Raw genomic sequence first — 25,568 nt, 5'->3', positions numbered from 1 at the left:
TTTAAAATTATTTTAAATCCAATAAAACTCACTTCTGTATGATTTCATATATATACATATATATATATATATATATATATATATATATATATATATATATTTATTATATAATGGGAATTGATTTAATTAATATTGTTTTGCCTAGCTACAGATGAAAACTTCATATAATGTATGTATAACAATCAATAATTTTTTGCTCTCGCTAGTATATTTCAAGTACATATGTATATGTAATAATTTATTACAAACACTATTCCATTTTTACATTCGTAAGCAGCAAACGAAATGTTCATATATGTATATATATTATACATATGCTATATGCTATTCGCTATTGTATAAATATTTGATTTGTTAATTTGAAATATGAAAACTATTAATTCAAAATTTGTATACGCGTTGCTTACTTGAGTTTCTCTTTATATCTTTAAACATTATGGTACTTTTGATTTATTTGAGAGTAGAACATTTTGATTAGTATAGTGTGTATGCGGGAGCAAGTATATATATAGTATTATCTAGATAAACAAAAAACAATGACGATCAATTGTGGAATGCAATGAATTTGGAAAAAAAATCTATGATTTGGGAGATCTACAATTATGTAGTCCTCAAATACTATGAGTTAATAGGTTTGGCCAATTAATTTGATAGTTAGCACACGGATTACAACAGCAATGCATACATAAATACATAATAATAGTCGTACATAATACGTATAGTTACTAGCATTTAGTATTTTGATATGATCATGAATCACAACAATATGTTCTCAATATCTGTTGAATATACAATGTTTTTTTTTTCTTCTTTTTAGTTTGATGTAATATCAATTTTGATTTACATGGTTACCTACACAGGTAGCAATATACTCATTTGATTTACTCGCTTGTAAAATAATTAACAATGTGCTATATATTTAAAAATTGCTGCTTTTGAAGACCTAGCAATGATAATACAAAAGTAAAAGTAAAATCAAAACAATAAAATCGATTTCAAGATACTTTTTTGTAAAGGGAAAACATTCTTTGGAACGATAGCAAACATCAGCTTAAAAATATAAAACCAATACAAATATATGGTACAGTTAGTAATAGTATAATAGTATATAGTCGAACTATGTACGTAAGTATATGACGACGAACGGCAACGTGAATAGTGTCCGTGTTTAGTACGGCTCAGTCTTCTGCTAAACTCAACGCAATGTATCGATGATAAAAGCGACAAATGACTCGAGGACGTCTCTGTTTGGCATTGGCATTGACTAAATCGCATACTAGGCCTAGGCATTATTGTTCTCGCCGCAGCATTGTATGCAGTCCATGCAGTTGTGCTACCTATTTCCATCATTCTTCCGGGTCATATTCGATGAGGTCAATTGTATCTACAAAACGAAAGATATAAATTAGACGTGGACCTTCAAGAATGACACGGGATATACATGCATCGAATAGTTAGGTGTATCTGTGTGTAGGTGTCATTAGAAAGATTCATGCGTGCTATTAGTGACTGACCTTTAGTCCTTGCATTATTATTTGTGGTATTCTTAAGGCTAACGTATTTCAACTTCTCACGCAAAACAACAAGTACATAACGTGTAAAACGACAAAAACGTACGAACAACATTTAGACGTGTACAGATAGACAAATAGACAGTTAAGTGAGTGTGGATCTTTGTGTCAGTGCAATGTGGCATTGTCGAAGACAATTGAAAATATACCTGCATGGAGCGTATGGTATCTAACAAGGCCTTCTTCTCTTCTAGCAATATGCTAATATCATCTTGTGCTGCCTTCAAATATGAACGCAGAACATCCGTTTCCTGTCTGGTCTTTTGCCTATTTGGATATTCGAATAGAATTTAACATTTCCTTTAACGCTGCGAAATGTCAAACTTACCTGTAGTTCTCTGTGTTCACCTTGGAATCGACAAGCTGCTTACGCATCTGCTCGTTGTCAAGCTTCATTTGCTGCATAACCAGTTGCATGGAGAGCAGCTCACGATCGCGCTCGCGTGCTGTGCCACGCAAGGCGCCGTTTAAAGTCTGCTGCTGGTCAGCGCTGATGTTTGTATCTGCAAATATGGCAAATATGTACACGAATCTTAGCTATGCCGAGTTAGTTATAAACACACCTATGGGCTGTATGTTGAGCTGGCCAGTTTTGTCGCGCTCCAGGTGCATGCGTCCAATACACAAGTTAATGGGCACTGGACCCGGCGAAGTAATATTGACAGGCGGACGATCTTCCAACAAATTGATTCGCACGTTTTCCAGGTATATCTAAAATATTAAACAAATGAGTTATAGGCATTTTAGGTAAAACAACAAGCTTACCGAAACGGGCATAGGCGGCGTTATTATCTCGTCCTCAGCCAGATCAGCTAGCCCAATCACTGTGCTCATGGACAAGTCCATATTAATGTCCTTCACGTGTATTTCGGCATGATGCGTAAACCAGCTGTGAATATCAAAGATAAAATAAAAGCAAATGAGACATTGTTAATCTGCAATCTATGAACCACAAATACCTACCTTTGTATGCGCTTGCGATCAATCAATCCATCAATTTTCTTGGGCATGTTTAGAGTCTCTTCGAGGCGCAGTTTGATGCAGGGCGGCGCTTCTGGATTGTAAGGCGCCAGATTCCAGGCCTTACAGCGTGCTCCAAACTTTGTCTGCAAGTGAACCGCAAAATGAATCAATGTGCCCCCATACCATGCATAATACTTTATTAGTAGTTCAACTCGCATGCATAAGAATCACTACAAACATGCAAAGCAGTAAGCACTTACGCACATGCAGCCTGATGTGAACGTATGTGGGTGTAAGTGGGTGTGAGTGGGTGTGAGTGGGTGTGAGTGTGTGTGGGTGACAGATTGATGTTATGTTTATACTAAGAAGCAGAGTTAATTTCAGTTTTAGTAGTTGTCATTAGGGCTAAGCAGCGTGTTTATTTAGTGTTTAGGTCTTTAGTTTGGTAAACCGCCAATTGTTAAACCAAAGGTACGTTTCCAGTTAGTGTTGTTATTGTTGTTTTAGTTGTTTCTCATGGTGATCTTTGTTTCGTATACGCCCAGCTGAGATGTGAACGCCTGCAAACCTAAGTGTAGTTATGACCAAGCCAATTCGCAAAAGAAAACGCAACGAGAACTTAAAAATATAAACAAAACTTAAAACTGGGTACTACAAAGTAAAAATTGACTAATTAATCAGTAATTTATGCACTATTTAAATCGTTAAGTACCTGCAAAGACTTGCAGATATAGGCATCGGGGCGCATGAGCAGGCATGCTTAAAAAACATTCGTATTAAATAATAAACAATTTCAACCAAAAGAAGCTGCCTACATTATTTCAGACCTTATATTAACTTGTTGAGTAATTGCATATATATTTATATATATGTTAGAACATATAACCCGTTCAAACTAGCGCTTATTCGTATAGTATAACTAATAAATATTTAACTACTGTAACTAGTGGCCAAAAACGCTTTCAAACTGCAGCAGCGCTGGCAACAGGAGCCAACACCAAAAGTTAACTACAGAGAAATATCAAATAAAACTTGTTGAAAAATGTAAACATTAAATTAAAAGGGCATTTAAATATTTGTTAATAAGTATATACAAAAGCGGCATAAATCATAAACAAATCAAGTTAGCTGTTAATAGAGAATTTCAATTTTGTAGTTGAGCTTTTTTCTATACCTTGTTCGCTTGATGCGCGATCTGTTTTGTTGTTGTTGAAGAGTGTTGGTTGTTGTTGTAGTAGTTGTAGTTGTTGTTTTAGAAAATGTGTCATGTAAATGTTGTTGTCGTAATTCAATTTACAGTGTTCGTTGTTGTTTATAGAGTAAATTAAACGTTGAGCACAATATTCGTATTTAATTAGCACACATTGAGATCGATTTTTGTTTGATTTTTGTTTTTTTTTTTTTTTATGAAAATATATACGGTTTTTAGAGAAAAGAGAAAATATAATGAGAAAATGATTATATATGAGAAGTTTATCTTACAGTAAAATGTATTACTAAATAATCATTGAAATCAATTGTTTCTCTGAGCGTAAAAACTTTGTTAGATATTCAGTAGAGATTGATCGGAGCATGCAGAAAACGTTATGAAAGTTTAGGCAAAAAACATTTAATAAAGTTTCAGCAAAAGTTTGAAATAAATCATCTTAGAATTGAAAACACAACGAAATGATTTGCTTATATACAAAACTCAAATCGTATAAAAGAGAGAAAAGAATTGTGTAGACATAATAATAAAAAAAAAAATGTTCAAAATAGATAAACAATTAAAGGTCAAAATCTTACGAACCTGCAACTCATCCCAGGGTATTGCGCCGCATTCATCACAGGACACAGCCGACACCTGCAAACGCACCGAGGACTTGGGACCCTCCTGCTGGCGTATGAGCTCCACTGTGGTTAATCTACATTAAAATAAGAATAAAACAGAAATGAATTGCATGAGTCGCTGAATTAAAAACCAACTCGAATGCAATTGCAACCTAAAGGTGGCCATGGAGACTAGATCCCGTCGCCGCCAAGTGCTAGCTTCTGAGGGCTCTGATGGGGAGGACATGTTTGTCTTGTAGCTGCTCGGCTCCTCGTAAACCTCGCTGGCCACCTCGACGGGAGAGGCCTTCATGTTGTTGTCGTTCGTGAATGGATTGAGTCGGAACATAACGTCCATGCAGTCCATTGTCTTGTCATCACCCATTACGATTGCGAAATTCTCCGAATCGGAGCTAATGTCGCTCTGTACGGAAAAGGTATCACTGGCATCATCATTGGGCGTTCCGGACTTGATGGCCGAGTCAATGGAAGTCATGAAACTAGAGAAGCCCTTCTTCATGGACATAAGACTGGAATTAATTTCCTTGGTAATGCTAGGCACAGCGTCGCTACCCGTGCCAGGGCGCACTGTGCTCTTCAAGCTCTTCGAGGCAGACGATATTGATTGCGATTGCATGGAGATGCCAGTGTCAGGCCGTGAGCCCTGACTTGGCGTAGAGGAAGCCAACGTTGGGGTGCTCTGAATTTGTACGTTGTAACTAGAAATATAAAATAAATTAGACCAAGGGCAAATAGCTTTCAATTGGATAAGAACTAACCCATGTGTATTTGGATTGGATATATGAATGCCACTATCAAAGGGCGGATCATTGGTTACGGGCGATGGAGTCTCGACGCTGCCAAACGTATTGCTCTTCAGTTGATCCAACGGCGGTGGCGTGGGCCACGTTATGTTGCCGCCTGTGAAATCGGTGACTGGTTTATACAAATCGTGCTGAGAGTTTTAGCATATCGTTTATCTTTTACAATAATTGATAGTTAGTCACTAATAAGCTGTTGCGTTAGTTTAGTACAAAACATGCGAGATTATTTATGGGTTGAGTATTCTAGCAAGCCGCATAGAATTTATTATCGATAAGAAATGATTTATCACATTACCACAAAGCGAATTGTGATAAGATCTAAAAACAATTCTCATGTTTGAAAAATAAGTTCCATTAGGCCTTCAGAAAAACTTGCCCATTATTTGAAGGTTAACAATAAGTGACTTGGAATCCTACGTGTAAGATCCTACAATTTGGTAATTAAAGAGTTTCTTAAGAATAGATAAGCAAAAGTACAGCATCAGATGCAAATAATCAAATGAAAACCAAATGAAAACAGTTCCTAAATGGGGATTTGAGAGGGGCGGTGTGTTAGACTTATTAAGAAGCTCTAATCAGTGAGAACTACTTGTGAGATTTTGTTAGTAGTATGCTTTGTTTCGTGATTATGTTAGAGATCGAACAGATCAGAGACAGTTCTGTGGTTAGTTTGGTTAACGCTAGCGCTTAGTCGATAGATTTAAAACTAAAGAGTTTTTGAAAGAGAGACAACAAAAGATATATAATTCTTACTATTCATGTGTAAATCATCACCCAAACTAGCTGAATCGGGTAAGACACTTTCAGCATCACCACCACTCGATTCCTTACCAGGTGTTGGCGATGGCATCACCAGCGTCACCTCAATCTGTGGCACAACACATCCAAATATGATGGACTTTTGTTGGTTTTGCTGTAGATTAATGAAAAAATACAAGTTTAATATAAATTATTCCTTCTTAATGGCCGCTGACCTACCTTTTGCAAGATGCGCTCCGCATCGAGATTAAGGAACGTGGACATTTCGTTAAACTCTTCAGCCAGACGCAGCAGGAACAGCAATTGAAAGTGATCTATTTGCAAGCTGACCAAGTTCGATATGTGAGCTATCGCATGTATATCGGCGCAACGTTCGACGGGCGTGGCAGCCTCTTCAGCCGGTGGCGGCACAACGCGCACATCCTCTTCGCTCAGGAAGGGATTGCGCGGCAATGGTGGCAGCGTAGGCAATGGCGTCAGTCCCATGCTCTCCATCTGTGAGCTGGTTGTGCTCTGACATTTGCCCACGTCCAACTGTGCCTGTGCCTGTGTGGCGCTTCCAGAGTGCAGCCAGAGCGTGATGGGCACCGCATCCACAAACGGTATGGCTTTATTCGGGCCTAGCGATCGGGCACCAAGAAAGTCCACCCAAATGGGATCCAATTTTATGCACCAAACATCGCGGGGCTCCGACCACATTGCGTAGCGCGATAGATACTGTGTGGATGCGGATCGCGGCATCTGCGCCTGCGTTGGTGACATCGGCGCCGACATCATGCTAACATCCGAGGCGGCCACATGCGACAGAATGCGATCCGTGACGATGCACATGTCACCCTCGACGGAGGGAAAGCCGGAGCCGAATACCAGCGAGCCCTCCTGCAGGGAATGCAGTGCCTGGGCCAAATCAGCACGCGAGCTGCCCATCTCGCGTATGTTGGTCAGGGCAAAGCGAGAAATCTGGATTAGCATCGTCTTGGGGCGATCCTTTTGATTGGGCGCATCCAGCGCCGCTTCCATGACCACGCGCGGCATTATAGCCTCCACCTTGACATCCATGTACATCAGATTTGGCTCCTGTTCCAAGCTCAGCGCAGCGGCCATCTGTGTGCCATTGGAGCCATACGAGGTATTGGAGGCAATGGAGCCGCGCGTGCTCTGCGGCTGTTGCTGCAGCGTGGTCTGGGAGCCGACGCTGGTGCGCAGCAAACTCTCGTGCAGATTCAAACCAAACGAATTCAGCCACAATATCGAGCTCAGATCAAAGTGCACCTGCAGCGGATTAATGTGCACGAACATCTTTGAAGGCGGCACTGCAAAATAACAATGCTCATTAATTGCACTCAAACAAATCATTTTAGTTTAGTCAAGCACTCACGCGGAAATACAAAATCGCCGGGATAATAGAAATACGTGTACTCGGCATGCACTATGGGCATCTCGGCGGGAAACGAGTAACGATCCTTATCACCTGTAAACAGAGGTGTTTGTTAGTTTAGCTTAGAACCATTTGTTTATTCCAACTCAAATTACAAATAATACACACGAACTGTTTTTCAAGGGACCCAATCAAAAGATCATACACTGTCCCAACTGCTAAAGTTTCGTTTAGTTTAGTTAGAGTTAATGAAGAGGCTAATGCAGTGTCGATCTGTTCAATTCGGTCCCTGTCTTAAGGCGCAATGCTTGCGTGATATTCACCTGAAGATTTGGTTTTCCTCTTATGTTGTGCTACATTAACAACAATAACAACAATAACAAACAACAAAAGCGTTTTGCAAACGACGCAATGAGATGAGATGAGATGTCATGACGGCAAATGAGAATCATGTGAATTGTGTGAAAAGTAACGTAACAAAAGGAACAAGCAGAGAGAACAAGAGAAAGATAAATTAGTTTAAAAGAAAATGCTGTGTAAGCGCAATAGGGGAGTGTCTGTGGTTACGTATGGCTGTTAGGTGTGGGAGTGTGTGGGCGTGTCTGTGGATGTGTGTATTTTATGCTGTAATGCAATTGCATAAACTCTGATGTACGTCTATATACCGTTGACGAGAATATTTCATTGTTACAAAATTTGCTTTTTTGTGTTTACAGGAAAATCTGTTAAAGCTGAACTTTTACTGTTTTACTTTACTATATCACTATATGATAATAGCTTGATAGTTTGTTAAAAATAATTAATAAATAAGTGCCCAGAGATGAATTAAATCCAAAATAAAACTTGTCTAAAGGAGTATTTCGTAAAATAATGTTATTTTCTCATTAGTCTGGGACTGCTAAGAACTGTTACTGTAATTATGTCAACACTTTAACAGTTCTGTTAAGCGACTTTGTACATCAGGTGTGAAGTGTCTACAATTTGTTTGTGTTTTGTGCAGGTGTTCAGAGTCTTGCAATTAGTTCTTACCTGAGACAAACTCTTTGGGCATTTGCTTTTTGCCCGACGTAGTGACTCGATAGAGTGTAAAGTCCTCGATTCGCAGTATGACACAAGCGCTCATTAATTTGGCCAAGTTCTCCAATGTGTTGCGCTGCTGGGCTGCCTGAGTATATTGACTGCTGGCCGAGGCATTGCCGGAGCCACCGGCCGAGCTTGAGCTGCCGGCAGCCGCTGCTGCAGTGGGCGTGCTGCTGCCATTCGAGCCAGTGCCAGTACCAGGGCCGGGACCAGCGCTAGCGAATTGAGAATTCAGCAGCGATGCATTCAACATAATGGGCGAAGCAGGCGCGCTGCGTTCCAGCGGTGCATGCGTGGCCGGTCTATTGGGCTGGCTAAGATTCAGCACTGCCTCCCGGAATGCATTCAGCGATTCTTTGAGCCAGAGCGCCGGTGCCACCGACGCCTCCTTGTACTTGGCCCAGTGCGAGCGGTCCGATTTGGCCAAATGATAGGGATAATAGTCCACCTGAAACGCCGTCACAGACACCTGCAGAGCACCACCTTTGTCCAGCTCCGGGTAACTCGAGCGCCCATCGCCCTCATCGTCGCACAAGTGCAGATCGATGCGCTGACTGAAGAAATGATACGAGGTCTCGCGCACATCAAATGCATTGAACGTCCGCTGTGCCGTCGTCAGATGCACCGATTCCGAGAGACGATTCTGCTGCTGCGCCACCTGCGCCTGGTATTCGGGCAGGGTCTGAATAAAGGAGAAAGTTAATTGAATTCGAATACTCTTAAGTGGACGTTCGACTCACCTGAAGCTTGCGCGCAGCTTTCGTCTTCTGAGTGGCATGCGTGGCGGCCTTTATCAATCCGGAAAGTGAGTCAACAAAATGCAGCGCTGCCTTCAGCTGTGAATCGGTCAGCACCCACAGCAGATCGTCCAGTATGAGGACCAGACGCGATGCCAGCAACGTGCAATCCGCCAAGCGTTTGCGTATCGTGATGCGACAGCGCGCATGGTTTGTGAGCAAACGCAGCGGGGTCAATGATTTATCCTGAGTGGAACTGGCCTCGATGCGCACCGTTTGCCAGGAGAGCTCTTTGAAGATCAGTATAATGCCCTTCTGGCCATCCTTTAGCCGTGTCAGACGCAAATCGGCATTGGCCCACTTTGGCGTCTTGGACTCGACGCGAATGCGCGACATTTGCACCGAGGCCGTAAAGGCGGCGCTCACAAAATTCACATTGACCGTGTTCACCACAATGGTGATGCCGTCGACGACCTTGTGTATGAAGCTGTATTTACCCTGAGGCACTTGTGGCAGCGCTGCGGCGGTAGCGCCAGCATCGCGCGTCATGGGGTTGCAGGTCTCGATGGTGATGCGTACCTCGTCCAGCGTCTATGGAAAGCAGAATCCAATTACCATAACTATATTAGATAATAAATGGAAAAGATGCTGCACTTACCAGCGTTATGGGCACGCTTTTCAGCTTGGTCCAGCTAATGCGAAACGAGACATGATTGCACCAGGCTGACGTCAGGCGCAGCCAACTGGGCAGCTCCAACAGCTCTGTCAGCACGCGCTCATCCAATTCCAGATTGTAGAGCTCACCCTCGCCTCGAAATGTGCTCAAATTGATTTTGTCCGATGATAGGTTCTTCGTGTAGCTATTAGAATGGGGTAATGTAATAGACTATATTAAAAGCCGTTTATTTCAGTTATCAGAGCTGTCACCAACAAGTGGCGCCAGTGACCCGTCGGTTGCCATCAATTGACCCATTTCAAGTAAACGTCTTTCAAGTAAATGCCTCGCATGCATAATTGAAAACTAAATATTGATTGAATCGACGCTGATTTGCCTGCTCAAGCTCAACAAAGGAGATGTCTGTTTGAGTATCAAATGAATAAAGAGTACTTAAATGCAAATTTATGTTTTAACACTTTAAATTGATTGTAAAATTGTAAAAAGTTGGATTTTATTCATACTATATTCTTGAACTCAACTGTATGTCTTAAATATTCCTAATTTCTCATGAGCTATAGATATGTATTAGCTGTTATTTAATAGATATGCCAGCAGAATGATTGATAAACTCTTGGTGTTATATGGAAAGCAATCAGATAAGATTGCATAAAAAGTTATTTACTATATATACTTTTATATCAGCCAAGTTACTTAGCAACGATATCTATTTCTCTCTCTCTCTCTCTCTCTCTCTCTCTCTCTCTCTCTCTCTCTCTCTCTCTCTCTCTCTCTCTCTCTCTCTCTCTCTCTCTCTCTCTCTCTCTCTTTTGGATTTGAATGTCGTTAATTTTAAATTAAGCGCCGTTGAATGCCACAACTAATTTCAGTCAAATTTTATAAGCTGCTCCTTAAGTTAATACCCATGTATTTATTATCTATTTATAAGTAATATATATTTACTCAAGTATTCCAATGAAATGCTTTGAAAGTGCCAGCTTAAAAGTTTGTAATGCTGAAAAGTTTATTTGAGGTACAGCAGAAACTTTTTACTTAAAGGAGCTGCTGCTTATATTTTTGTCAAATGGGCGGGGGCGGGGATGATATGTGAGGGAGATAAGAGATAAAAGGCAACAAGTTTGCATTGCATTAACATTTAAGTCCCACCATAAAGTTAGTTTGTTTGCAGCTTAATTGTGTGTAAATAAAAAAGTAAAATAAGTTTTAGGACAACAATAAACTGAGCCACCAGGGCGAAAACGAAAGTGAGCCTTTTATCGCGTGAATACACACACTCAGAAATAAGTAAATGTTGATTTAGACAGGCATATGTATATGTATATATCTTTATATAGTGTAAGTATTTATAAGATAGAATGAACAGAAAGAGAAATCCGAATAGGTTATATGTAAATGAGAAGCTGGAAGAGGGCTCTAAGACGCCCTTAATCTACAAACCTTATCATTAAAACAAACTACATAACTGATAAGGTCTAGCATTTTTTACATTGTAAACTTTTACATGCATATTCCAATGATAACTAAACAATGATTTCCATCTAAAAATCAATGAAATTTTCGCTACTGTATAACTCTTATTTACCAAGCTGACAATATTTATAACATATTTATTTCAAATATATACATACATATATACAGAAATATATTTGCAATATGCTCACACATAAACATATTGAATCGCCTGCCTATACGGGGAGTGAGTTAAAAATGTTTATTAATTAAAAGCTTATATTTGTTGATAACAGCTGTGAGCACGAAGTGGAGATGCGGGAGAGAGAGAGAGAGACTGGGAAACGCAGTCATTCACTTGTTACTCTTAGAAGGCAGAGGGGGCAGCCGATTAACAAGCGTCCCCTTGTGCATGTGCTGAGAGGCTGCAAAAATCTACACACACACACACACTCAGCAGAACGGCAGACCAATACACGCAGGGAAAACGACATTAAAGCAACAACAAGAACAGCAACTAAAACACAGCAACAGCAGCAGCAGCAGCAGAACTTGGAAAAATCAATTTAATTTCCCACAGCAACTGGCGCCGGAGCAACCGAGCAAGCGACCAACCATTGCAAGGCCATAATTAGCATAGAGTTTATAATTCAATTTCATGCTAACTCGTTTATGATGACACTTACATGGACAAATGCTTGAGCAATTGGTTTTTTATCAACGAGACCATTTTGTGACGTCAGCGGAGAGGCGGCGGGCGAGATGCGATTAACAGATCGAATGCACTCAGCCAGCAGCAGCAGCAGCAGCAGCCAATGATAACGCTTTCAATAAATCTCGCAGCTATTTAATGCACACTTAACACATTCTTTCGTTATACTATAGAGGCACAAAGTGAGAACTTGTACTTTTTGCTTTGTATTGGAATTGGTATTCCCTATTGGCGCAATGGCTTCGTTGCAAGCCGTTACCGGGCGTTACGCATACACAAGAGTTTTCGGCATTGGTGAATTTAGACTACGCGCGAATTAGTCATTATTTTGAGAATATTATTTTTATAATTAACAAGTCTTATCGCGAACCTTTTTTTGCGTGCACCCGACGCAGAGAGATACTGTTGACTAGAGATGCGCACAGCCTATGTACCTGTGACTTGTTCTCTGTGACTGGGAATTTAACTGTTGCTGCCTTATTTACAATCTTCGATGGAGAGAGAGAACCCGTGCAAATTTAGGGATGAATACGATATACGAATATATATATAACCAGAAATAGCAGTTACAACATACTCTCTTCTCTATATTATATTTATATATCGATAGCATCGATTACTCTGTGCTGTTTAGTCTCAAACAATACCTTACCTATTTTCGAACGCCTTACAGCACTACAAGCTTGCATACATTTGCATTTGACATCTAATAAAAGTTTAAGTTTTTGTTTGAAGTGTCTGCTTAGAGCATTATACGTAAAATCTACAAGCTTCTAAATTTAAGAAATCGCTAAGGTCCATTTGATTCGCTGCACCGCAATGTCGAGTGGCAATGCAGCAACAACAGACGAGCTAATCGAGCGCGTGGTGGAAGTGACTGCTTGCACTCCGGAGGAGGCCAAACACTATCTTGGCGCCTGTGCCAACGATGTGGCGGCAGCCGTTGCCTTGTTTTTCGAACAAGGTGGCAACGGCAACAGTGCCACCAATGGCGCTTCCACATCTTCATCCACGGCGGGCGCTGCAGATGAGGACGAAGTGCGCGCGCCCATTGCACCAGTGCGGGAGCAACTGATTCTACCGGAAGATGATAATTTTTTTGCGTCTGGCAGCAGTAATAACAGTCGTATGTCTCGCGTCTCACAGCGAGTTAAAGTTTGCCCACTGCGTGACTTTGCACGGGAGGGCGCCTTAATGGAGGAACAGCTTCAAGCCACTGGCGTTTACTCCGATCCGAGTACACATCGTCGACGCCGCGAGCGCTCGGCCCAAATGGTTGTAGCCGGGCAAGCCATGTCGTTACAGGGCCGCTCAGGTGGCAGCACTTCATCCCGCCTTGGTGATCTCTTCCGCCCGCCCACAGATATTCTATACTCGGGCTCCCTGGCAGCGGCCCGTGAATTTGCCAGCAAGCGCGAGCGCTGGCTGCTTGTCAACGTGCAGGGCGACAATTTTCAATCACAAACAATGAATCGTGATGTGTGGAGCAGCAAGGAGCTAAAACAACTGGTACGACGACAATTCGTGCTCTGGCAGGTGGACAACGATAGCTCGGAGGGACGACGGTTCGTGGCCTTCTATCACTGTGCCAAGCTGCCCTATTTGTGTATCATAGATCCACGCACGGGTGAGGAGGTCTGGCGCAGTCCAGAGCCTAATCAAGATAATGTTCTACCGGACTTGCGTCAATTTCTGCGTGATCATCGTGGCTTTTCTCTCGAGGAAGCAAGCTCCTCAAAACGCACATCCATACAAATCGATGATGATGATGATCAAGAAGACATTGCCTCGTGCTCTTCCTCAACCGGTAGCATACCCAAGAAACGAGCCAAGCTGCTGGAGCTAACCGAGGAGGAGCAACTGGCCCTGGCCATCAAGAACTCCATGAATGAAAACGGTGGAGCTGCTGAAACTACTACAAATGCGACCAATAACAACAACAACGCCAATGCCAGTGACTGTGAGAGCTTGGAGGAGTTTGACGAGGATGAACTCAAGGGCGCCGCAATCTCTTACGATGCTCAACTGGGCTCTCAGACAGAAGAACTAACTGCATTGAAGTTGCGTCTACTCGACGCCGCCGGCGGCGAAGAGGTCATCCAACTGAGATGGCCCTCCGATACCAAGTTAAAGACACTACGTCTCTATATACGACAAACGCACAAGCACATACCATTGGAGGGCTACAAGCTGATCTGTGCCTTTCCGCGCAAGTCTCTCGAAGCGGAGCACAATGAGGCCACATTGAAAGAGCTTGGCCTGCATCCCTCCGCTAATGTACATCTCACGCTGGACGAGTAACTGTTTATATCAGCGCATTGCTAGAGTATTTATTTCACGTTATTTGTCTTATCCTTCTACTCTACACATGAATTAAATATCTATATACATAATAAAAACAAAACAAAAAACAAACTTTAACTATCATTCTTTCTGTTTTGTCTTTCTCAAATGCGCACTCCTCTCTTTCATTTAATTATTATTCGCTAGATCGCTGTAGAAGAGCGAGATTTAATTTAAATAAAACCTAAGTTGGCTTGCCCTCAGCCAATGAAACTAATCAAATTATATACTACGATAATAAAGATATAAGAATTCAAATTACGCGCCAGCAAAAAAAAGTTTGGTAACACTGCATGGATTCTGCGATTTGTAAATGGCAGCGCGAAAACAGCTGATTTCGGACAAAATATGTGGCAAGGGCAGGTGTGCGCTACGCAAGGCATTTAAGCTAATTCAATATACATAAATAGATCTTGTATACAATACATTAATTTATTATTATTTTAATTTAAAATTATATTCTGATGCTAGTGTAACCCAACGGATCGCTAAATATAATACCTAAATTGGCAGCTCATCTCTGACAGTAGCGCATAGATAGAGCGCACGAACTCTATAGTTTAGCAATTTCAACTCATTAAATACCGTGTAATCCCAAACAGCAAATCGGCCACGTAAAAACTAAACGCCAACGACAACGCCAACGTACGCAAGTAAAGGAATACAAAGCTGATTGTAAATAAAAAGGAACCGAATTAAAGTTTTGTACTGCTGTGATAATAGAAATGCTCAAGCGACAAGCGCCACAACTGCGGAAATTGAAATGCATGGCGTGAGGGGCGTTCAATATCAGCAGTAAACACTATAATCCATCTTCGACAGCTCCGTTATGGACGAGAAACTAAAGTATTCGCTGCTGCGCGGCGAACTTGTGGACACACAAAGTATTTGGAGCAGGCAAGTACTAGGTCATATTATCGAGTTTCCTTATTAAAATACTTATTTGCAGGAATGAAAAGCGCGTCTGGTTCATTACGCTTCTCACGGGCACTTGCATGCTGTATTCGACCCGCACGACGATGCCGCTGCTGGTGCCTGCCGTGGCAGCCGCACAAAAGTGGAGCAAAACCGATTCCGGCACAGTGCTCAGCTCCTTCTTCTGGGGCTACACGCTGACCCAGGTAATGGGCGGCTACTTCAGCGATCGTTACGGTGGGCAGCGTGTTATATTGTTTGCTGCCATTGGATGGTCCATCATCACATTTCTAATGCCCACGATTATCTGGTCGGCGGCGTCGGTCAAGAGCTATACGATACCAATAATTGTGACCATACGAATTCTTAACGGTGCGCTGCAGGGCGTGCACTTTCCAAGCATGATCAGCTTGACTAGTCAGGTAAAAGTTTACACTTGAAAGCTTTATCTTTATATATATTTGATATGGTTTCTGTTTGCAGAATCTTTGTCAAAGTGAGCGCAGCAGCTTCTTTGGTCTGCTCACCTCTGGATCGGCCATGGGCACGCTCTTAACCGGCATCTTGGGCTCCTTTGTGCTGGACTACTTTGGCTGGTCGTATGTGTTTCGTGTGATCGGCTTAATGGGGTTCGCCTGGGCTCTGGTATTGCGATATTATGCCATGGCTGGGGAACGCAATCGAATCATCAATATCTCGACACCGGCGCGCCTCTGCGGCAATAAGGCGCTCACGGAGGCGTCTGTGCCCTGGCTGCGTTTCTTCAGCCGGTTGTCGTTCTGGGCCTGTGTGCTGACGCACGCCTGCGAGATGAACTGTTTTTTTGTGCTGCTCTCATGGCTGCCAACATATTTCCACGATGGGTTCCCCCATGCCAAGGGATGGGTGGTCAACATGATACCTTGGCTGGCTTTGCCGCCGTGCACCTTCTTCGCCAAGTACTTGACCACACGGCTCATAGCCCGGGAGTGGTCTACGACAACAGTGCGGAAGTTAATTCAAAGCTGTTGCTTTGCCTCGCAAAACGTAGCTCTGTTTGTGATGAGCCGCACTACGGACTTCCATACGGCTCTAATCTGTATGACCATTATTATTGGCGGCACAGGCTTCCACAACAACGCGGTGACTGTGAATCCTCAAGATTTAGCGCCCTTGCATTCCGGCAGCGTCTTTGGCCTGATGAACACAGTGGGTGCCATACCTGGATTCCTTGGCGTGTACCTGGCTGGACACATCTTGGAGCTGACACAGAGCTGGCCAATGGTCTTTAGTGCGGCGGCTGGCATTAACTTGATCGGCTGGATCATATTCCTGATCTTTGGATCCGCTGAGGCGATTGTTTAGTAACGATTCCATAACGTTCTCATGACGACTTCCATTTGGGGAAAAATATTTATTAAAATGTGTAAATAGGTTAAGAGATCATAGCTCAAAATCGGTCAACAAACTGATCCTACAGTTCTAAGTGCAAAAACACAAATTATATGACGCAAACTAATGATAAGCTATACATATATCATTTACTTCTCGACTAAAGCTAAATTCATTATCTCAGGTAAAGTCTTCCTGGTTTTGATCATTCGATCTTCAGTATTTTTTAATGAGCTTATATTAAATTTGGTATGAATTAGTAAATGATGTCTTGTAAAAATAATTGAGCTGTGTCAGATTTTCAAAAAGTAACAGCTGCTTTTCCTTTAGGTGCCATATGATAGTTAGTATATTTCTTTGGTATTTTCAAACTGTAGGAATTTGTTTATTATGGTGGTGTGGCAACGCTGATATGTTGCATGGAAATGTCGACCCTCGCATTTTGATATTTCAAATAATAGATTCATCAATATGTCGGGCCGGCGTAAGGATATGTGGAAATTGTTGTACAATTTGGTGAATCGCAACCAAAACAATTTGTCCGCTGTATATAATGTTGTTGACGACATTCTCTGTCAGGATCCAAGTCTCATCAGCTGCTCATCTGGGATCGAATTAAAAAACGAGTTTCAGGATGTTTTTCTGCTATGGCTACTAAACAAACTGTCGGTTTGCTTAAGCGAGTGTACGGATGAGGGGTAAGTGCATAGAACCCTTTTCTCTATATATGTATTAATTGATCAATTCAGACAGTGTCTGAAAAATGTGCAGCTGCAGCAGAAGCTTTTGTTATCCTGCTGGCGCAACCATCCGAAACTCTTCGGGCGTCTCGTGGAGGCCTACGGGGAGGCGCTACAGCAGCTCTATGACAAGATGAGCGCCTTCGACTACACTAGTCCCGACAAGAACTGTAAAGAATTGCGCACTTTGCATTTGCACATTTTTCGCTGCGACTCCAGTGTCCTGCAGGAGTTCGATGATCAGTGTGCATTCCAAGTGATTAAGATGCAACTGGACAAATCGGACGCTTATGCCAAGTATCTGCTGCTAGTTCTGCAACAGGCACATCATATCGGACATGCCACGCACACTGACCAGTTCGACGAAAGCCTGCATCAGGCTCTGCTGACGCTCAAAGAGTGCAACATGGACACCAAGCTGACATGTCTGAGCTACTGTCATTCTGTGCTCAAAGCACACACCACAATCAGTTGGGCGAACAGCGCAGCTGTGGCTCATTATGCAGCCCTCACGCTGCGCGCTCTGGTTCTAATGTGGTCCCTTGTCGACCGCTGGAAAGACAACTGCATGACGCACGCGCAACTGGAGCGGCTGGTCACGCACACCGAGCAACTGCTGCTAGTGTTTTCAAGGCAAAAGATGTCAAATCCTGATTGCCTTGAGTTAAGTTGCCAAATGCTGCATGAAGTGCTGTTTCAGCCGGCCAGCAGTTGGCGTTGCCGCCTGCTCCAGGCTCTCTGCGATTATATGCAAGAGCAGCTGAAGGAGGCAAGCTCAGTGCTGCCTCCGCACACCTGCCAACTCTTGTTTCGTCAGTGGCGTGGCAATCCTGAACCTCTACTGTCCTTACTCGCTGCAGTTGCTGCCAAGCAGCCCGCAATTAGAGATAAAATGTCGTTGATGCTCAGCCAGAGTCTTGCTCGACTGCTGGCCCCGCCGACGACCGAGAAGCTGCCCGAACTGTTGGGTGTGCTGCGAGGGCTCAAGCATATGGAGCAGCTGCTGCTGATCGCCAATCAGCAGGAGCTCGTGGCTGCCAGTGATGAGGCACTTAACGCTGAGCTGCTCGCCCAACTGCCGCAGCATCACGAGCTCGCGCTACACACCGAAGGAAACTGCAATTGGAATGTAATGAGTGCACAGCTCTTGGAGGATTCTATGTGCGTGGCCTGTCCGGAGTTCATGGAGATCTGCGCTCTGCTGCTGCACTGCACCTGCCTGCGTCTGCAATTGAAGCCACATACGCAGCAGCAGCTGCTATGCGTGCTGCAGCGGGCACTGCAGTCATCGGATCAGGAGAAGAAAACTCAGTCCTTGCTTGCTTTGGCCACGCTCCGCCTTGAGATCCCATCCAGTGCTCACACCCAGCTGCAGAGCTTCTTTGCACAGAAGTGTCTGACGCTGCTCAACGCCGAGCAAGCGGACATAGTGCAGCTCCTCTGCGAGCACCTGCCTCAGCTGTATGTGGCAGGCTACATCAAATCCGGTCACCTGCAGCAAATGTTGCCCAAGCTGAAGCCCACCGAAGACGGCAACACGCTGGCCGCTGTGCTGCGTCTGTTGCTGTGCACCCAGCAGCCAGAGACGGCGCATGTCTTCAAGGCGGAGAATGGGAAGATCATACTATGCTGCTCCAAGTGCGAGGAGCTGCCTGCCACATTACCTGGTTTATATTTGGGCATGTGCAAGCCGAGCACCGCAGTTGCCAAGTCCTTCAGCAGCTCTAGCTTGAATGTGTTTGGAGAGGCTATGCTATTCAAGTCGAAGTGCGCTTATATTACCCATCACTTGGATTTGATCCATCTGGAGCCCTCGGTCTGTCTGAGCTTGCTTAGGAATGCCCCCGATTTGCAGGCACTCAATGAGCGCAGCTTCGAACGCCTTGTGCCCGTGCTGGCAGCTCAATCCCCGGACTTCATGCAGGAGCTGGCAAGCCTTGTGCTCGGCTGGATTGTGAATATGTTAGCGAAGCCTCTGGAGGCGCAGAGCGAGGCTCAGCAGCAAAAACTGTTGCGTCTGATCGTGTGCGCAGCTCATCCGAAGATCGATGAGCTCTGGCTGTTCCACTGGTTCAAGATGACCTTCTTTTTCCTAATGCACACGCGTTCGCTGGTCGCCCAGGAAGCTGTGCTCGCCGCGTGCCAACTGTGCGCACGCCACGATCTGCAGCCGCTGACTTTGTGGAACTGGTACAAGCGAGATGCGCTCGGCTTGGTCGTTCATCTGGCACTGCAAGCCTATTTGATGCAGGGAGTACGCTTAACCCACTCCCTGCGAGCGGTGAGTCTTTCGTACGCTTCGCAGAGCTCATTTAATCGATCATCTGTCTTCTAGCTGACCAGAATGCTGGGCTACTCCTGTGTGCAGGAGTTCACCTGCAAGTACCACCGCCTGATGACCGCCCTGATACTGCCCTACTGTATCAAGGAGCCGCGCTGCAAGGGCGTCTTTGTGCTCATAGCCAAACAAGTGCATAAGCCAATTGCTGCACTCTTCTCGACGTCCTTTCTGCGTCTCTATGCTCACGTCCATCTCAGCGAGCCGCCAGAGCTGGCCAATCGTTGCATCGAGCTGGTGACCAGCTGCACGCAATCAACAGTGCAGGAGCTGATGAATGCGGATGTAAAGGTGTCCTTGAACTGCTTCTGTTTTATTTCAATGAAACTGATCCTTATGAATTTCCCTAGCAAACTGTAGCCGAGCTGCTAATCTACTTCAATCGAAATCCAACTTTCGTGATGCACTCGTTTCAAAGCCTGCTGCAGCTGAGCGGAGGCAGCGAGAATCTGTCCACGCAGGCGACCAATGCCCAATTCTCGACGTTCATTGCGGAGCGCATACTCGGCGTCATTACCTATTTCGAAAGCTGTCTGTCTGAGCCGTCGTTCGAGAAGAGCCTGAAGGAGGAGACACTCTACAGCCTGGGACAGATTCTTCGCTTTGTCGGCCCTCAGCATGTGACGCAATTTCGCTTTAAGATCATCGCCATGTTGAGTTTTGTGCACACGCTGAAAGAGCCAAATCTGCAGCGCATTTGCTTGAAGATTTGGCACATATTTCTGCATGTGGTGAACATCCAGGAGCTGGGCCCTTCGCTGGGTCGCATTGTGGCCAACCTGCAGCCGCTGCTTGCCTACAGCGTGGAGCAGGTCAATGAGCTCTACGAATTTGTCATTCTACGCAACGCTTCCATGCTGGGCAGCTATATCCAAGGTAGCTAAATGATTCCCTGAATTCTCTTTTTATTTCAATAACTTATACTCTTATGGTAGATTTATATTTTCTCGAGCGCCTGGAACATGTATCGACGCCTATAAGAGAGTGCATCAAGCGTCACACGGCGCATCTGTGCCTGGGCGGCCCTGAGGCGGACGAGGAGGAGGCTCCGCTGCTGGATCAGCTGCGCTTTCTACATAAGCAAATCACCAACGAGTGCCTGCAGGTGCGCGTCTATGGACTGGAGCATCTGGCCGAGCTGTTCGGTCGCCGTCGTGCCCAACTAAATCATATAATACTGCACAAACTACCCATGGAACCGCTCATGGAGCAGATTGTCAATATTCTGATGTCTGGCAGCCAGCACGACGATCGCTCCCTGCAGCTGGCCTCTGCCAAGTGTCTGGGTGTATTGGGTGCTATCGATGCGAGCTACTTGCCCTCCAACTACAACTACGCCAGCTCGCAGCAGCTCCCGCTGAGCGTCCTAACGGATGACTTCACGGTGCTGGCTCTGACGGCGCTCTGTCGCGGCTATCAGTTCCAGCAGAAGACGAAGCACGTGGACAGCTTCTCGCTGGCCATTCAGGAAACACTGGCCGTCTGCGGCATTGTGCCCAAAGAGCAGAAGAAGTTGCAGTTGTGGCAGTCACTGCCGGTACGCATGCGTGAAATCATGGAACCCTTGCTCAACTCCTGCTACACCTGCTCGCAGCGGCCCAACACGCTGACCCAGCATCCGCTCTTTGGCAGCCATTACACACACAACTCTTACGAGCTGTGGGCATTCCTCTGGGCCTCGCGGCTCATTGACTACGTGCAGTCGGCGGACACGCGTCACCTGCTCAGCTCCTACAAGCCCTGCATTCGAAGCGACTCCAACATGCTGAGCACATTTTATCCCTATATACTGTTGCACGCGTTGCTCGAGTGCAAAGCGGAGCAGCGTGTCCGCATCGAGGAGGAGTTCCAGACGGTCCTGCAGGCAAATGAAGAGCTCTCCAAGCAAGTGGCAATACCAGCAAAAACTGCCTTCGACCCAACTGCCACAAACCGCAATGCTGGTGGCTACAAGCTCTTCCAGTCGATGAAGTATAGAGCCTCCTCTAAACCGACTAATGATGATCCCCTGGATGGGTCCAGTGCTGAGGATCAGTCCCGCTTGGCCGGCAAACTGTGCGCCGAGCTGCTGGACTTCCTTCAGCGCTGGCTACGCGAATGGCAGCGGCAACACGGCCTGAGCATGGCCGGCAAGCCGCCCCAGGACGTGGACTCCAACTACGGTGCCATCTACGAGTTCGTGCAGCGCATCGACAAGCTGCGCGTGGCACGGGCCAGCTATAACTGTGGAGAGTACGCGCGGGCTCTGCGCTACCTGGAGGCATATATAGATGGCGACAAGACGGCGCGTTTGCTGGAGCAGTTCACGTTTCTCGTCGAGCTCTATGGGCGGCTGATGGACACCGATTCGGTGGAGGGTGCGGTTCAGACGCGCAGCTGTGACATGAGCGTCACCCAGGAGATTCTGGTGAATCGTTTGGTGGAACGCCAACAGGATATGATCACATGCTATGAGCAACTGCTGTCCAGCACGGAGCAGCTGCAGCCGGAGCACATACGCGCCATTATCGATGCCTACTTGCGCATGGACACGCCCAAGACGGCGCTGCTCATTGCCGACGGCCTCTCCCAACGGCTGGCGGATCAGCAAACGGAACACTATTTCAGCGAGTGTAAGGCGGAGCTGCTCTGGCGTCTGGGCAGCTACGATGAACTCGAGGAACTGCAGCTCCAACGGCAGCAGCAGAGCCGCTGCAAGCCCAACTGGCATGCTCAGTGCGCCCAGGCATGCCTCGCCCTAAGGCAGCCGATGACCACCAAAGTGGAGTTCGATTCGCTGCTGGACTCCATGCGCTGCTCGGTGCTGGACCAGCTGCGCAGCTGCTCCGCCCTGCAGCAGCACTCGTATGCACATGCCTATGACGATGTACTGAAGCTGCATATGCTGCACGAGCTGCAGTGCAGCCAGCAGCTGGTCGAGCAGCTGTCGGCACTGCAGCAGGAGGAGACGGAGCAGCAGCAGGCGGAGCTGATGCGCAACTACTTTGCCGATTGGCAGTCTCGATTGCAGATACTGCAGCCGCAGCTGCGCGTGCTGGAGCCCATCTACAGCTTTCGACGCAATCTGCTCGCCGAGCTCAAGCGCCGGCTGAGCGATCGCGCGCCGCTGCAGGCACAACTCCGGACACAGCTGGCGCAGCTCTGGCTGAACAGCGCCCAAATCAATCGTAATGCGGGCCAGCTGCAGCGCGCGCATCTCTATCTGATGAAGGCGGCGGAGTACAAGCCGAGCCGTCTCTTCCTGGAGCGCGCCAAGCTGCTGTGGCAGAAGGGCGATCAGGTGCAGGCCATGAACTTCCTCGAGGAGCAGCTGTCGGCGATTGGCCAGCAATGCGAGGGCAACGTCAAGCAGCTCAGCGGCGAGCAGCGTCAGCTCTACTTTGAGGGAAAGTATCTGCAGGCCACGTACAATGCGGACTCGATGAATCTGTGCGCCGACGCCATACTCAAGTACTTCCAGGAGGCCATCGCTGTGCATCACAAATCGGAGCGCTGCTTCGTGCAGCTGGCCCAGTTTCTGGAGAAGATGCGTGAGGCGCGAGCCACCGGCACGGCCAATACGCCGACGCGCGAGGATGAGGAGCTGCTCCTGCAGATTATGGTCAACTATGCGAAGTCCTTGCGCTATGGCAGCGACCATGTCTACCAATCCATGCCGCGCCTGATCAGCCTCTGGCTGGACACAGCGGCCATAGCGCCGGCCGCAGCCAGCTCGACTCATGCGGAGCTGGTGCGCAAAATGAATGATCTGCTCAACAACTGCTGCACGGCGCTGTCCACGGGCATGTTCTATACGGCGTATTCGCAAATGCTGAGCCGACTGTGCCATCCCTCGGTCGAGGTGTTTGCTGTGCTGCGCACTGTGATCATCATGCTGATCCGGGAGTATCCGCAGCAGTCGCTCTGGATGCTCTTGCCCCACTTCAAGTCCGCCGCGGTGAATCGCGTGAAGCGCTGCAATTCGATACTCACCGATGAGCGTCTGCAGAATGCCGAGTTTCAGCGCTTGCTGAGCGACTTCAATACTCTGACGGATCGTTTGATTTGCGTGACCAACAAGGAGGTCACCCTCGATCGCAGCTACAAGCTGAGCGACCTGGACAAGCGACTGACGCAGCTGTGCGGCCAGGCGAACTTCTCCAACATAATGCTGCCCTTCGAAAAGTATATGCAGCCGACATTCAACATATCCTCGGCGCAGGATAGTACACCCTCGACCAGTCCGGGTTCCAGCAAGCTATCGACGAGCAATTGGTTCCCCTACAAGCATATCTATATAACTGGATTCCAGGAGAAGGTGCTCGTGCTGCGCTCGGCGGCACGGCCCAAAAAGCTGACCATACGCTGCAGCGATGGGCAGGATTATGACATCATGGTTAAGCCCAAAGACGACTTGCGGAAGGATGCACGTCTCATGGAGTTCAATGGACTGATGAAGCGCTATCTGCATCAGGATGCGAGAGCCCGGCAGCGGCGGCTGCACATACGCACCTATGCCGTGCTGCCGTTCAATGAGGAGTGCGGCCTGCTCGAGTGGCTGCCGAATCTGAATTCGTATCGCAGCATTTGCATCGCCTTGTACATGCAGCGTGGTCAGGTGATGAGTGGCCGCCAGCTGCAGCAGCTGGCCTTGCCGCAAACGGAGTCAATAGAGCGCAAGCGTGCCGTGTTCCTTAACCAGCTGCTGCCTGCCCATCCGCCCGTGTTCCAGGAGTGGCTGCTGCAGCGCTTTACCACGCCCCACAGCTGGTATGAGGCACGCAACTCGTATATACGCACCGTGGCCGTCATGTCAATGGTGGGCTACATCCTGGGCCTGGGCGATCGCCATGGTGAGAATATACTCTTCGACGAGCGCAATGGCGACGCGGTGCACGTGGACTTCAATTGCCTATTCAATCAGGGCGAGGCGTTTGCCTACCCCGAGGTGGTTCCCTTCCGCCTCACCCAAAACATGATCACAGCCATGGGTCCCTTGGGCGTGGAGGGCAGCTTCCGCAAGTGCTGTGAGATAACGCTGCGACTGCTTAAGCAGGAGACCAAAACGCTTATGTCCATGCTGCGGCCGTTCGTCTACGATTTGGGTGTCCAGAGCCGTCTGACGGCCTCGACCAGCAACCGGAACAAAAACGGCGCCGAGCTGACTGATCCAAAGGTCACGAACGATGTGCAGCGCATTGCGGAACGTCTGCAGGGACACGTGAGTTGCAATTACAGAAGATTCCAAAATAGGTCAATTACTCAAATTGAATCATTGCTCTTCACAGGTCAAGCGGCAGCAGGCGAACAGCATTCCCTTGTCCACAGAGGGGCAAGTTAACTTCCTGATTAATGAGGCAACTAAAGTGGATAATCTAGCTGCCATGTATATAGGCTGGGGTGCTTTTCTATAGCGCCTTAGGCAGTTTCGATGTGTATATTACACTTTGATTAGTTTTGTACTACATGTAATGTTGAAATTGTTATATTATATGATACACTAAAAAAACCAATCAATAATAAAAACTAAAATTTAATTTATATATTTAACTAAGTTTATGTCAACTTTGTTCTCAAGTTAATATATAAAATAGCATAGGTCTTATCCGATATCAATTTAACGGAAACTGTTAATTGACTGTGGAATTGCGCCAATTAAAATTTGTTTATAGTATTAGTGCATTCTGCCTAGTAACATATTTCAACTAGTAGTGGAGTTATATATGTTTGAGACTTTTGTGGCAATTATATAATTTGATCTTATATTCAGTATAAGTGCTATAAGTCAACCTCATAAATGCGAAATAGGAGAGTGTGCGTTCCGGTAAATTTCCAGTTAAACGAGTCTATTGACATTAAGAGACATCGGACCCAATAAAATGTATCTCGCCCAAATAGAGCAGTAAAAATAGCCAGCAGCGCAA

General features: G+C 46.0%; 4 protein-coding genes across 12 annotated transcripts; 3 read left to right on the top strand and 1 right to left on the bottom strand.

Annotated features, from left to right (window-relative positions):
• Positions 1-77: 77 nt before the first annotated feature.
• Positions 78-12,463, bottom strand: LOC115562028 (bridge-like lipid transfer protein family member 3B). Of its 9 annotated transcripts, none has more exons than XM_030382735.2 (18): positions 11,933-12,463; positions 9,780-9,981; positions 9,125-9,712; positions 8,334-9,066; positions 7,628-7,657; positions 7,305-7,397; positions 6,146-7,239; positions 5,921-6,080; positions 5,123-5,279; positions 4,517-5,062; positions 4,324-4,438; positions 3,709-3,729; positions 2,535-2,677; positions 2,337-2,460; positions 2,135-2,282; positions 1,900-2,074; positions 1,721-1,838; positions 78-1,384 (listed from the first exon to the last, which is right to left on the bottom strand). In XM_030382735.2, exons 1-18 carry the CDS (start codon positions 11,974-11,976, stop codon positions 1,334-1,336), a joined length of 4,542 nt encoding a protein of 1,513 aa, XP_030238595.1. In that variant the 5' UTR covers positions 11,977-12,463; the 3' UTR covers positions 78-1,333. The 9 variants fall into 9 exon arrangements, with proteins under 9 accessions (XP_030238595.1, XP_030238596.1, XP_089114815.1 ...); XM_030382736.2 differs by having other exon boundaries at positions 5,123-5,264; XM_089258689.1 differs by having other exon boundaries at positions 5,999-6,080.
• A 140-nt stretch (positions 12,464-12,603) lies between these two features.
• On the top strand, positions 12,604-14,379 carry LOC115562029 (UBX domain-containing protein 7). The gene has a single exon (XM_030382743.2). It carries the CDS (start codon positions 12,778-12,780, stop codon positions 14,257-14,259), a length of 1,482 nt encoding a protein of 493 aa, XP_030238603.1. The 5' UTR covers positions 12,604-12,777; the 3' UTR covers positions 14,260-14,379.
• Positions 14,380-14,771: 392 nt separating this feature from the next.
• On the top strand, positions 14,772-16,634 carry MFS18 (major facilitator superfamily transporter 18). Its single transcript, XM_030382744.2, has 3 exons — positions 14,772-15,198; positions 15,251-15,638; positions 15,700-16,634. Exons 1-3 carry the CDS (start codon positions 15,131-15,133, stop codon positions 16,558-16,560), a joined length of 1,317 nt encoding a protein of 438 aa, XP_030238604.1. The 5' UTR covers positions 14,772-15,130; the 3' UTR covers positions 16,561-16,634.
• A 216-nt stretch (positions 16,635-16,850) lies between these two features.
• Positions 16,851-25,155, top strand: mei-41 (ATR serine/threonine kinase meiotic 41). Its single transcript, XM_030382734.2, has 6 exons — positions 16,851-17,285; positions 17,337-19,608; positions 19,663-19,956; positions 20,016-20,541; positions 20,601-24,865; positions 24,933-25,155. The coding sequence occupies exons 1-6, from the start codon at positions 17,059-17,061 to the stop codon at positions 25,056-25,058; spliced, it is 7,710 nt and encodes a 2,569-aa protein (XP_030238594.1). The 5' UTR covers positions 16,851-17,058; the 3' UTR covers positions 25,059-25,155.
• The last annotated feature ends 413 nt before the right edge of the window (positions 25,156-25,568 follow it).

This window comes from Drosophila navojoa, chromosome 3, assembly GCF_054131105.1.
Source record: "Drosophila navojoa isolate 15081-1374.11 chromosome 3, UAZ_NAV_1.0, whole genome shotgun sequence".
NCBI lineage: Eukaryota > Metazoa > Arthropoda > Insecta > Diptera > Drosophilidae > Drosophila > Drosophila navojoa.
This window is presented reverse-complemented; position numbering and strand designations above follow the sequence as displayed.

Coding starts and splice junctions, on each gene's coding strand:
- MFS18 (XM_030382744.2), top strand. CDS start 15,131: ATGGACGAGAAACTAAAGTATTCGCTGCTGCGCGGCGAACTTGTGGAC. Junction 15,199..15,250: donor ACACAAAGTATTTGGAGCAG/GCAAGTACTAGG, acceptor ACTTATTTGCAG/GAATGAAAAGCGCGTCTGGT. Junction 15,639..15,699: donor TGATCAGCTTGACTAGTCAG/GTAAAAGTTTAC, acceptor TTCTGTTTGCAG/AATCTTTGTCAAAGTGAGCG.
- mei-41 (XM_030382734.2), top strand. CDS start 17,059: ATGTCGGGCCGGCGTAAGGATATGTGGAAATTGTTGTACAATTTGGTG. Junction 19,609..19,662: donor TAACCCACTCCCTGCGAGCG/GTGAGTCTTTCG, acceptor TCTGTCTTCTAG/CTGACCAGAATGCTGGGCTA. Junction 20,542..20,600: donor GCTGGGCAGCTATATCCAAG/GTAGCTAAATGA, acceptor CTCTTATGGTAG/ATTTATATTTTCTCGAGCGC.
- LOC115562029 (XM_030382743.2), top strand. CDS start 12,778: ATGTCGAGTGGCAATGCAGCAACAACAGACGAGCTAATCGAGCGCGTG.
- LOC115562028 (XM_030382735.2), bottom strand. CDS start 11,976: ATGGTCTCGTTGATAAAAAACCAATTGCTCAAGCATTTGTCCAT. Junction 7,398..7,627: donor GAGGAAAACCAAATCTTCAG/GTGAATATCACG, acceptor CTCTGTTTACAG/GTGATAAGGATCGTTACTCG. Junction 2,283..2,336: donor CGCCGCCTATGCCCGTTTCG/GTAAGCTTGTTG, acceptor TTAATATTTTAG/ATATACCTGGAAAACGTGCG.